The 12,182-nt window shown below is 34.0% G+C and overlaps 1 protein-coding gene across 4 annotated transcripts in view; it reads right to left on the reverse strand.

Moving 5' to 3' along the window:
• Positions 1-12,182, reverse strand: part of Mre11 (MRE11 homolog, double strand break repair nuclease) — a 61,876-nt gene that overhangs the window by 38,841 nt on the left and 10,853 nt on the right. For all 4 annotated transcript variants that reach the window (XM_046462375.2, XM_046462377.2, XM_046462376.2 and 1 more), the window contains 5 exons: positions 11,504-11,591; positions 10,358-10,499; positions 7,654-7,768; positions 1,728-1,913; positions 746-917 (listed from right to left, as the gene is read on the reverse strand). In XM_046462375.2, coding sequence (XP_046318331.1) covers positions 746-917; positions 1,728-1,913; positions 7,654-7,768; positions 10,358-10,499; positions 11,504-11,591 — 703 coding nt within the window. The remainder of the gene's footprint in view (positions 1-745; positions 918-1,727; positions 1,914-7,653; positions 7,769-10,357; positions 10,500-11,503; positions 11,592-12,182) is intronic.

Here is a 12,182-nt window from a genome sequence, read left to right on the forward strand (position 1 = left end):
ATGACAGTGCTTGCCTACCAGGCAGGAGGTCCTAGGTCTGATCCCCGAAACTGCAAGAAAATAAAAATAAAGGTAGACCCTAACTGCCTAGAACATAGTTAGATGGATTTAATGCAAAATGCTGTCCAGAGTGCATAGCATATAGAGGCAGTCAGTAAATATTAGTGTTCACAATTATTATTATTGTCATTATTACCCTAAATGATTTTTAAAAGAATAAAATGTGAAGTAGAAAAGCTGGCACAAAGAACTGAATGTCAGCAATTAATGTTGTTGTCAACCTACATATTATTAAAAGCATTCACCCAACTTTAGTTTAGTAGGGGTTCGATTTTCTACAGGGGTTTATGAGTGGCAAGTCACACAGAAAGGGAAGATGGGGCTTATACTGAAGCTGTAGGGAATAAAGCAAACACATTTTAAGATTTTCTGTGGGGCAGACATCAGGGTGAAAGGTATGCCAAATGGAGATTACCACAATATCCTCCCACTGCCAATCAGAGTCACTGCCCACTCTCATAAGTGAAGACAAGCCAATTATCAAGTCAGGATTAAAAAGAAGAAAAAGATTATAAGTACTTTTTTTAAAAGAAGGAAAGAAACTGAGACAAAGGTTTAATTAAAGTCTTATCAGCTTCATGAGAATATAATAAATACAAAGGCTTCCCTCTACTGAATTACTTTATTGAAGGTAAATAATTTCTCAACCAATGTATACCTCATTGACTTCATCTAAAAGAATTACCTTCTCCAAACAGAAGCTTTGTATGGCTTGGGTTACTTTAGGATTATCTGGGTTAAAAATATCTGTATGATTAGCCAGAACAACATCCTCCATAAAAAACTGCCGCACGGTACCAAGAGGGATCTTCTGCATATTCATCTTCCTCCCTTTAACACGGAGCAAACCAACGTGTCTGAAAAGGGAGAAAACTGGAAGCTTAACTACAACATTTATTTCCCCAGAAAATTAATTTCTAACTTTCTATAAAATATTTCCTTACAAAATTATATCCTTAAAAATAAATGTTTTTCTCAGTTTAATCTTAATGTCATTTTCACAGGAAAAAAATGGTAAACCTTCTTTCTCAGAATAAAATTCACTCATTCATTATTTTTCCTGTCTAAACAAATTACAGTCTTATAAGGGAAGATAGACCTAAGTATAATAAAATGTTATCAGGACAATAATAAAATTAATTTACAGCAGAACTACAAAGGGGGAAAAAACAAACAAACATACATCCTATAAGCCTCCTATTATAACAATCTGAATGTCAATAGATCCCTAGATTAAAATCCCTTAAAAATGGAGTTTAGTCACTGTTAACTACTTTTTAAAATCACATCACTCTGTCAAAAAGAGATTAAATATATTATCTTATTGCATTTGTAACTAGAAAAACCACAATTAAGTGACTTTATGGGATTTTGTTTATAAATGAATTTTATGAAATTAGCAGCCATCAACATAGCGTTATATTTAAAACTTAATAAAAATGTTAGGTTTGAATTTGCCTAATGAATGGCAAAATCAACATCAAATGGATGTTTCCTTGTTGAAGATGGCTTAAAATCTGGGAAAACAGTAAAACCACATAGAATAACCAACATTCACAAATAAATCTTTCTTATATTGCCAATACCTTGAACCCATGGGATAATTAGGAGATTATTACAACAAGGATTTCTTTAAAATTGATTTGAAACATGTAACAATGACTCACTTCTTCACAGCTTCTCCTGGGGAAAGAGAAGTAACCACTGAGCTTCCAGGTTGTGATACATAAAAGAGCTGCTGCTCATTTTTGATCGGAGCTATTTTACACTCATGTTCATGGCCCCAAATAACAAGATCAATGAAGTCATCCAAAAACTGTTCTGGAATGAAGTTTGTACTTCCATGTTTACTCCTATATCAAGATTTTTTTAAAAATAAATAATATAAATTCATAGCAATATAGAATAATTCCATATTAACTAAGACTACACAGATTTTTCTCTATTCACTTATGATATATTATATCATTCTTTGTGCCAAAAACTTACCATGAGATTGGGAATACAACGATAATCAATATCTAGTTTTTTACTTTTAGGTAGTGACAGACTAGCAGACTAGCAGAGCACAGTCAAATAGGATGTCAAGAGAAGGTGGTCAACTCTACATTCAAGGAGTCACAAAAGGCTTTACAGAGAAAGGTTCCCCAGCTTTGGTCAAGTCAGGAAAGCATAAGCACTGACAATAAGAAAAATCCACAAACTGAGCTGGGCTTGGTGGCACACACACATATGTAATCCCACCAGTTCAGGAGGCTGAGGCAGGAGGATTGTGAGTTCAAAGCCAGCTTCAGCAAAAAGCAAGACACTAAGCAACTCACTCAGTGAGAGACCCTGTTTCTAAACAGGATGGGTGGGGGGTAAACTCATACACTGCTGTTGAGACTGCAAATTGGTGCAGCCAATATGGAAAGCAGTATGGAGATTTCTTGGAAAATTGGGAATGGAACCACCATTTGACCCAGCTCTCTCCCTCCTAGGTCTATACCCAAAGGACTTAAAAACAACATACTACAGGGACATAGCCACATCAAGTTTATAGCAACACAATTCACAACAGCTAAACTATGGAACCAACCTAGATGCCTTTCAATAGATGAATGGATAAAAAATATGTGGCATATATACACAATGAAATATTACTAATTAATAAAAAAGAATAAAACCATGGCATTTGCAGGTAAATGGATGGAGTTAGAGAAGATAATGCTAAATGAAGTTAGCCAATCCCAAAAAAACAAATGCCGAATATTTTCTCTGATATAAGGAGGCTGATTCATAGTGGGATAGGGAGCGGGAGCATGGGAGGAATAGATAAACTCTAGATAGGGAAGAAGGGTGGGAGGGGAAGGGAGGGAACACAGGGTTATTAATGATGGTGGAATGTGATGATCATTATTATCCAAAGTACAGATATGAAGATATGAACTGGTGTGAATATACTATGTATACAGAGATATGAAAAATTGTGTTCTATACGTGTAATAAGAATTATAATGCATTCTGCTGTCATATATAAATTAAAAAATAAAACAAAAACAAAACAGGATTGGGGATGTGGCTCAGCAGCCAAGTGCCCCTGAGTTCAATCCTCCATGCCCCCCACTAAAAAAATCCACAAACTGATCTCATTATATGCACCCCCCCAAAAAAGAAGGCAGAAAATAAAATAACTCTAAATTTTGTAGTATAAAAACAAATTTCTAAATGTGTCCAAACCTTTTTTTTTTTTGGAGGTGGGGACTGGGAATTGAACCCAGGGGTTCTTTACCTCAAACTTGAGGTCCTCCTGCCTCAGCCTCCAAGGTTGACCGGGCTACAGGCATGCACCACCAGCTGACCAATCATTTTTTAACATATCTGTTTCTTTTATGGATTATAAAAATCATGAGACAAACTGTCAACAAGAAATAAGAGTTTTTCAATATTAAATAAAATATTATATGAATAAGTGCTTTGCAAACCATAGTTTTATACTTAGAAAAGTTATTACCCAGTAAGAGAAAACAGAAAGAAAAGGTTTTCTCCAACATTAAATTATCCACTGGGTATTTAAGTGAAAATGCTCAAATATTTCAACCTAGCATTCATTTGATCAAAACCAATATTCATTCACTTAACCAACAAATATTTACTCAGGTCTAAAATGTGTCAAATGCCTCAGGCAGTTAACACAGCAGTAAACAAAATCCTTGCTCTTGTGGGGGAAACAAGCAGTAATACCATAAGTATATGTGTATAAAAATAAAACTTGTCAAGCAGTGATTGGTGCTTATCATAAGAAAAAAATAAAAGGAAAAGTGATAGGGAAGGATGCTACTCTACATACACGGGGTAGTCAGGAAATATCTCTCTGAGGAGTAAAAATGAGCAAAGAATTGAGATGAGGGATCCGTATGCAGAGGAAGAGCAGATGGTAAAGGTGCTGAAGTAAGAATGTGTTCCATGGGTCCAAGAAACAGTATGGAGATTCATACAGGTGAAAGGAATAACACAGGGAAGACAGGAAATGAAATCAGGGAAGCAGCAGGCTTAAGTATTTTGGAATGTTTTCATGTAAAAATTAAACATTTGCTGGGTGTGATGGAACAGACCTGTAATCCTAGTGACTGGAGGCTGAAGCAGGAAGATCACAAATTCAAGGTCAGCCTCTGCAATTTAGTGACCCTAAGCAAACTAGCAAGACCCTGTCTCAAAAAAATAAAAAGGACTGGGGATGTAGCTCAGTGGTAAAGCCCTCCTGGGTTCAAATCTCACTTAAAAAAAAAAAAAAATCTAAGGTATGAGATCATGACAATTACTTAGAAAAAGAAGGTAATTCTCAAATACATTATGATATCACTGTGACTTCATGGAGCAATGGCTCTTTCCTGGAATAAAGAAGGAAGATTATTCAAGTAGTCTGACTCTGATTTGTGACCTAGAGATGGATCAAAACATCCTAGTTGAAAGATTTTGCATGACAAAGCCCTCCTCAGCTTCAGACCACTCCTTCTTTCCCAGCAAAAGAAAAAAAAAATGGTGAATATAGGAAAAAAAATTACAAATAAAAGCAGCACAGCATAGAAGACTCAAGAATTCTCACCTAATCTGAGAAAATCTTTTGTTTTTTAACAACTTAAGGAAACAATAACAACAGACGTATCTAAGAATGCTAAGGCTGGCAAATTAATCTAAGAGTATTAAAAAAAAAAAATCACAAAACCACAATGAAGAGGGTGAGGAAGAGGAAGTAAGTAACTTTGGAAAATGGTGTTTTGACTGAATATAGTAAAGTTGTAGACAAAAATATACAAATATTGTACCTTAGTTGACAAATTTGTTTCTCACAGGGTTATGGTTTAGTAATTATGAAATTACCTTACATATAAACCTGGATCAAAAAAACAGGTAAATACATTATAGATGACACAATCCAGATTTCTGTTAGAGAAAAAAGTTACAAATAAGGCAAGGGAGAAGACAAAAAATGAACCTTGTAAGTCTGGATTAGAATCAGCCTGAATTTATAATTGTGTTTCTAAACACATACATAGCCAGAAATAAAAATACAGGTGTGAATACATACATGCATTGCTATACATATAAAAATCTTTATTTCCTTCACTCTGTTTGTTCAGAGAGCTGAGAGAGCCACAGGAGCAACAAGCACACCCAGACACATAGGTATGTGTAGGTTTCCAAATATTACTTCCCAATAAAAGGAATCAGAGCTCCTTGGAGAAGTGGCTGATTCCAAGGCTAAGGGAAGAAAATACAAGGTGAGACTACAATATCTTTTTTGGAGAGGGGGTAACAGGGATTGAATTTGGAGGTACTCAACCACTGAGCCATATTCCCAGCCCTATTTGTATTTTATTTAAAGACAGGGTCTCACTGAGTTTGCTTAGCACTTCACTGTTGCTGACATTGGTTTTGAGTTCGAGATCCTTCTACCTCAGCCTCCCAAGCTGCTGAGATTACAGGTGTGCACCACAGTGGTTGGCAGAGACTACAGCATCTTGAGGTGCAAAAAAGCTAAGGTTATACACAAAAAAAGAAAGAGGGGCTGGGGTTGTGGCTCAGTGGTAGAGCACTCACCTAGCACTAGGTTCAATCCTCATTACCACAGTAAGATAAATAAATAAAGTTATTGTGTCTATTTACAACTCAAAAATATTTAAAAAAAGAAAAAAAGAAAAGGAAAGGGGTAAGTGAAATAATACAGAAGCCAACATAAAAGAGCCGCCAATGGTCACAGCAGGATTAATCCACTGGATTATAACTCAAAGAGTAAAACAAATGATCCTTAAACCCATTATGACATGTATAAACGAATAAGTAAATAATGGGGGACAGGAATAAGAAAAAAATCTTCCTTATAAAGAAATTACTAAATACAGAAAGAATAAAAATATTTTAAAAACATCACAATTATAATACCACACTATTAATTACTATAAAGATGATCCCAGTGGATGCTAAGATTAGTGGGACAATTTTAAGGTGAAAAAGTATATTTAGATAGTCTCCAAGTATTTTTCCCAAAATGTTCATTAATTACAAAGTAGAAAATAGGATCTTTATAGTGGAGAAATCTGAACTATACCGATTAATCAAAGGATGGCTAGTATCACCAGCAATGAGACACATCAACATCATGTTGACTACTTGTTCTCTGATCAATGTTGTCTTCTATCTTTCACGCTGGCTTAAATCTGGATCACTTTAATGAGTTTTCCTTCCAACTTTTCTCTACTTCGGCATAGTACAAAGTGTTGCAGAACCAGGAAGGCTCCACAAGAGAAGAAACACCTCCCCAATGGTATAAAGTTTCATGGCAACCACACAAAACAAAACTCTGGCTGGCTTTTCCTTTGAAGCTCATACTGTTTATTTGAGAAAGTACATAAAGCAGTGCAAATCTGTGTCCTTCTTAGACCCCGCACTTGGAAAAAGCCTGCATTCACTAATGCAGAGTAATCTGCATTCAATAAACATGTTCAATAAGTAAATTAAATAACAGGCCCCAAAACCTTTGGATTCTTCCTTGACAATATCCCAGTTCTCTCTATTCTGTTTCAGTTTCACTGTCATCACTGTTGCCATCTCACATTTCCTACTATGATAATCATATAATAAATCTTGCTTCAAGTCTCTCTTCCTGAAAATCAATTCTGTACCCTACCAACAGATTAAACATGTTTCAACCACTGGCAAAAGAAAACTGACCCAGCTATATTTACATATTCTAGAATGACACTTTTACATATATGTACCAGAAAACATGTATAAGAAATGTTTGTAACAGCAAGGTTTTAAAAAGCAAAAAAAAAAAAAAAAAAAAAAATGCCAGGCACAGTGGCACATGCCTATAATCCCAGCGGCTTCGGAGGCTGAGACAGAAAGATCTCAAGTTCAAAGCCAGCCTAAGCAAAAGTGAGGCACTAAGTAACTCAGTGAGACCCTGTCTCTAAATAAAATACAAAATAGGGGTGGGGATGTGGCTCAGTGGTCAAGTGCCCCTGAATACAATCCCCCCAAAAGCAAAATAATTGGAAATAAAAATGTACATTGACAGAAGAAAAAATAACTGTACATAAACAATAAAAATGAGGTACAAATCTAAGCAACAAAATGAATGAAACTCAATAATGCAATATTAAACAGAAGTTGTTTGTAAAATATACAGCATCATTCCAGTTATACTAAAACTAAATAAAATAGCAATTATGGCTATACATGTGATTAAAAATAAATTAAAGCACTGGATATTAATTCAAAGCTGAAAATAATGCTTCCCCTAGACTATGTGGAAGCACATGAGATCATGAAAAGAGAATGGGAAAATGTACTGGTAAGATTCTACTTTTTGCTGAATTAATTTTATAGTTATTCTTATGCCTCATCCATATGCTAAAAATATCCTTTTATAGAAATTAATATACATTAAAAACAATTTCAAAATAAGCCATGTGCAGCAAGTCCAAGTTTCCCTGATTCTGCCTGACACTTTGAAAGAATAAGGGCATTATTCACTAAAGCACGTGAGCTTGGAAACAGATTTGGGGAACCTCAATACTTGGCCCAACATTGTTCAGAGAATTCTTTTACCTGTTTTGATGAATCACAAATAAATTAAACCAAGAGTTCTCATCTTCTTTTGGTCTCAACATTGTTACTTTTTTATTGACAAACATTCGATAAAGCCTTTCATCTGGAATGGACCCTGAAATAGACATTATATATCTTAAAATTATTTTCTTACTGTGGTTTAAAAAAAGAAATGCTTTTCTTCTAAATTATGCATTTCTCAAAGTATTTCATTTTACTATTAGAGATATATTTAAATTCTGGAATAAGTTATAAGTGATATCATGTACAAAAGTTATGTTTCAGGTTCTTACATGACAGCAGTTAGATACATTCAAAGAACATGTTTCATTTCAGGGCTATGTACCCTCAAAATCAGAGAAATATGAACTAAAAAAGGAAGTTTCTTATGCTTAAATTCTTATTAAAATCTTTAGTAATACTGTTTTTCACCCCCTTCTTTATTATAAATTATAGGCATATGTACTTTTGATCTAAGATACACATTATTACATGCACAGATATTTAAAAAGTTAAGATAAAAATGTATTTTAGCACAGTATTTCTATGTACATTGTGATTTGAAATTAAAATATCATGCTTTTTTAATAATTCAATATTTTTCAAATAATTCTTGTTATTTCATGTACACCACAGGCTCACCTTGGTCTAGTGAAGGACAAAAAACAAATAAGTAAACAAAATAATAACAACTTGTAAATATTATAAAAAAGGGAGGAAAGCCAGGATGATAACAAGGAGAATAACAGTGTCGGGTGGGAAAGAGGGGCAAGGCTGCTACTTTATATAATGATTACAGAGGATGTCAGAAGAAAAACCATCAATACAACAATGTATAAGAGCAAGAAGTAGCCCAGCTCCCAAAGTAAATACCTTGGTATGGCCATTGGAATAACAACTGAGGTAGAATATATAATACACATAACTGGAGATAAAAGTCAAGGTATACAATGCACAGAGCATTTAGAAGGCTGATCTACTCAGGTGCTGACAAAATCTGATGATAGGTAGGCAGGTAAAAAGTTTGAGGGGAAGCTGGGCACAGTGGCTCATGTCTATAATCCCAGTAGCTCAGGAGGCTGAGACAAGAGGATCATGAATTCAAAGCTAGCCTCAGCAATGGTGAGTTGCTAAGCAATCTGGCGAGACTCTGTCTCTAAATAAAATACAGATGTCACTCAGTGGTCAAGAGCTCCTGAGTTCAATCCCCAGTACAAAACAAAAACAAAACAAAAAAAGAGTTTGAGGGAAAAAGAGGGCAATTTAGCCAAAAGGTATGAGCTTTAAAAAAGCAGGGTATTTGGACATAACTTATTCCAGAATTTAAATATATCTAATAGTAAAATGAAATACTTTGAGAAATGCATAATTTAGAAGAAAAGCATTTCTTTTTTTAAACCAAAGTAAGAAAATAATATTTTTTTAAAATAACATAATGTCTAAAAGAAAGTAGTGGTGGGAAACAAGAAGAGTGATCCCCATTTCTGCCCAAAAGACCATGGTAAGAGAACTGCAGGAGACCTAAAACCCTCAGACACCCAGCTGGGCTTCAGAGAAGGTCAGAAAGTAGAGGCAACATTCAAAAGAGACAGGCAATGCTGGGATATGTTCATTACAAAGAATTCTAGAGTTTATAGTGAAAGGAAGAAGGTTGGGATGGACACAAAGTCCAGTTAAAGAAGGCATAACAGGACAAGATGAGCCTTTGGGAGAAAATGGTTAACTGAGGAGACATGTCTCTGATGGTACCAGAGGCATAATGGGACCTGTCTTCAGTCTGAAGGTAGAAGAAACTGTTTTCTGGAGATATGATCTCTAACACTGCAGTAATTAAAACTGCTAATTGCTTTTTTAAAAAATGTATTTAACCTCCTGCTATATCACTTGTAGAAGCAGATGTGAGGACATACTAAATGGACTTAAAGCACACTTATTTCTGGTCTCAAAAATACTTGACACATAAAATACATAAAATAATGAATGTATTCTTTTAAAAATAGTCTTTGGTCTTTCATTCACATGGAATCAAGCCTAGCAAATAAGCTTCTGTCTACTGAACACTGGATGAATTAAAGATAGTGAAGTTGATAAGGCAAATGCTTGATCTTTAGAGATGACACTCTTAGATTAGCACTGTCCAACAGACATGTTAGCCACTAATGTGTTCTAAATATATAATCTGAAATTTAATAGTAGCCATATTAAAACAAGTAAAAAGAAAGACAAATTAATTTCAACTTATCTGTTAGTAAAGATATTCTACATTTTTCCCTCGGTATTTGAAAACTAGTATGTACTTTACATTTCAAGTGTCCAATGTCTACATGAGGCTAGTGGCTACCATACTGAACAGTGATGCTTTAGATCTTTCAGAGACTTCTAAGATACCAAAATGAAGTTTTGCTAATTATTCTGTAATTCTAACATACAGGATTCTATATATACGTTTAAAAGAAAAAACTGAAAATAATAAACAGATACTAAAGGAGAACTATATTTCAACCAAAATTGCTATTATGTATTAATGCTATTAAATTAAAGTTTTAACAAAATCTTCCAACATTTTTTTTACAACCACCAACAAGTAATAAGGAGATCTGTTACACTTTTTTGCAGAGGATCACAAAGATATGTCCAAAATTCCATTTCACAATTGGCTAAACAATTATTTATTGATATAAACAGTAAAATGAAACCATCTTACCTAAACCATATAAAGCAATTTTTGTGGTTCCTTTTTGAAGCAAAACTGGACTAATGTCTATCTTCTCCACAGACATTGAACGTCCAAAGTGATTTATAAATCCAGCACAACTTAAAATATCCAGGGCACAGAGAGCATCTGCCTATGAAAAATATTTTCAAAGAATATTAATGTGTATGTACAAATAAACACTCTGCATAAATACCACACTACCTTTAACCAGCATACTGCACATACTACCTGCCTTATCTAAATGCTTAGGACCAGAAGTATTTCAGATTGTGGGAGATTTTTGGATTTTAGAAAGTTTCCATAGATTTTGTCAACTGAGTATTCCTAATCTGAAAATTCAAAATCAGAAATGATCCCAAGTCCCAAACTTTTTGAATAGCAAGTTTCATATTTTAGAGCATTTGGGGTTTTTATTTTTAGATTAGGGATATCCAACCTGTAGTTACAAAAACATAGGTTAGGATAGTGTCTTCTCAAAATTCCAATATTAAAAGTATCCACTACCTTTTTTCTACTATAAGTTATCTACAGCAACTGGACTCACACACTAAATGCCAAGTAAGCATCTCACTACAACTACGTGGTGTCTTGGCCACTAAAAAGTAAAAATCAACCTAAAACAAGTGCTTTGTAATTTTAAGCATACCTCTTGAAACCTAGGGAAAAAGACTACAGGTAATAAGTGACTTAAAATATTTATGACCAGATTTTAAAAAAAGATATTTTGAGTTTAGGACCTCTAGTATTACCTCCATGACATATAGGAAATAAAATACTCTAATTTAGATTTAAAGATGTTTGTGAAATAATTATATCCTATAAGTGAGCTCCTCAAGAAATGTAAAAGCACAAGTAAACTATAAAACACTACACAAATATTAAGTGTTTATTCCTCCTGGCTACTCATTGCCAAACTCAGTTCTAATCAAATGAAAGCATAGCTGATATACCAATTCTTATTCTAGATTTTCTTTTTATCTAAGCAGTAGTAAAAATGCTTATATTAGTGATAACAAATCAAATTTGACTTCTTGACTAAAAATTTGACTACAAATTGCTGAGGAAAAGAAAAGGATTGCTTTCCACAGATAAACTAAACTGAACATTTCTAAAATTTCAACAAACAATAATTACCCCTGTAGGATCATCATGATTTCCATGAATACTAAACACTGGAATTGAGATGTTGAGATTGCCATCTTGGTAGTTCACCCATGGAAATCTTAAAAAAAGAAAAGAAAACTGAAAGTTTCTACAAGGGACAAAAGTTGTTTTGCAAGACTTTCTTCCAAAAAAAATGCATGCGATTATAGACACATTGTACAATTTAAATTGGCAGATAACCACTAACAGTACTTCAGAAAATATAATCATAGATAACAATTCATTTCAACTAAAGCTTGAAAATATCTCACAAAGTACTACATTTTAATGAAAATCCAATAACATTAAATGGTGCTTCTGAAATGTATGAGTGATAAAGTTGATTAATAGGAAATTAATAGGCCTCAAAAAATTTAAAAACCTTTCCAAATGGGTTTTTTTATTCTTTTTTAACTTTAATTTGTTATAATAACAACAGAATGAATTACAGTTCATATTACACACATAGAGCACAATTTTTCATATCTCTGGTTGTACACAAAATAGTCAACATCCTTCATGTCTTCTTAAATGTACTTAGGGAATGATGACCACTGCATTTCACCATCTTTCCCACCCCCATTTCCCCTCCCTTCCCCTCACTCAACTTTTCCCCTTGGTCCTATCTAGAGTTCATTTAATCCTCCCATCCCCACCCCAGCATATTATG

The sequence above is a fragment of the Marmota monax genome, unplaced genomic scaffold, assembly GCF_021218885.2.
Source record: "Marmota monax isolate L192 unplaced genomic scaffold, Marmota_monax_Labrador192_F-V1.1 WCK01_AAM20220418_F8-fsc00104, whole genome shotgun sequence".
Classification (NCBI taxonomy): Eukaryota; Metazoa; Chordata; class Mammalia; order Rodentia; family Sciuridae; genus Marmota; species Marmota monax.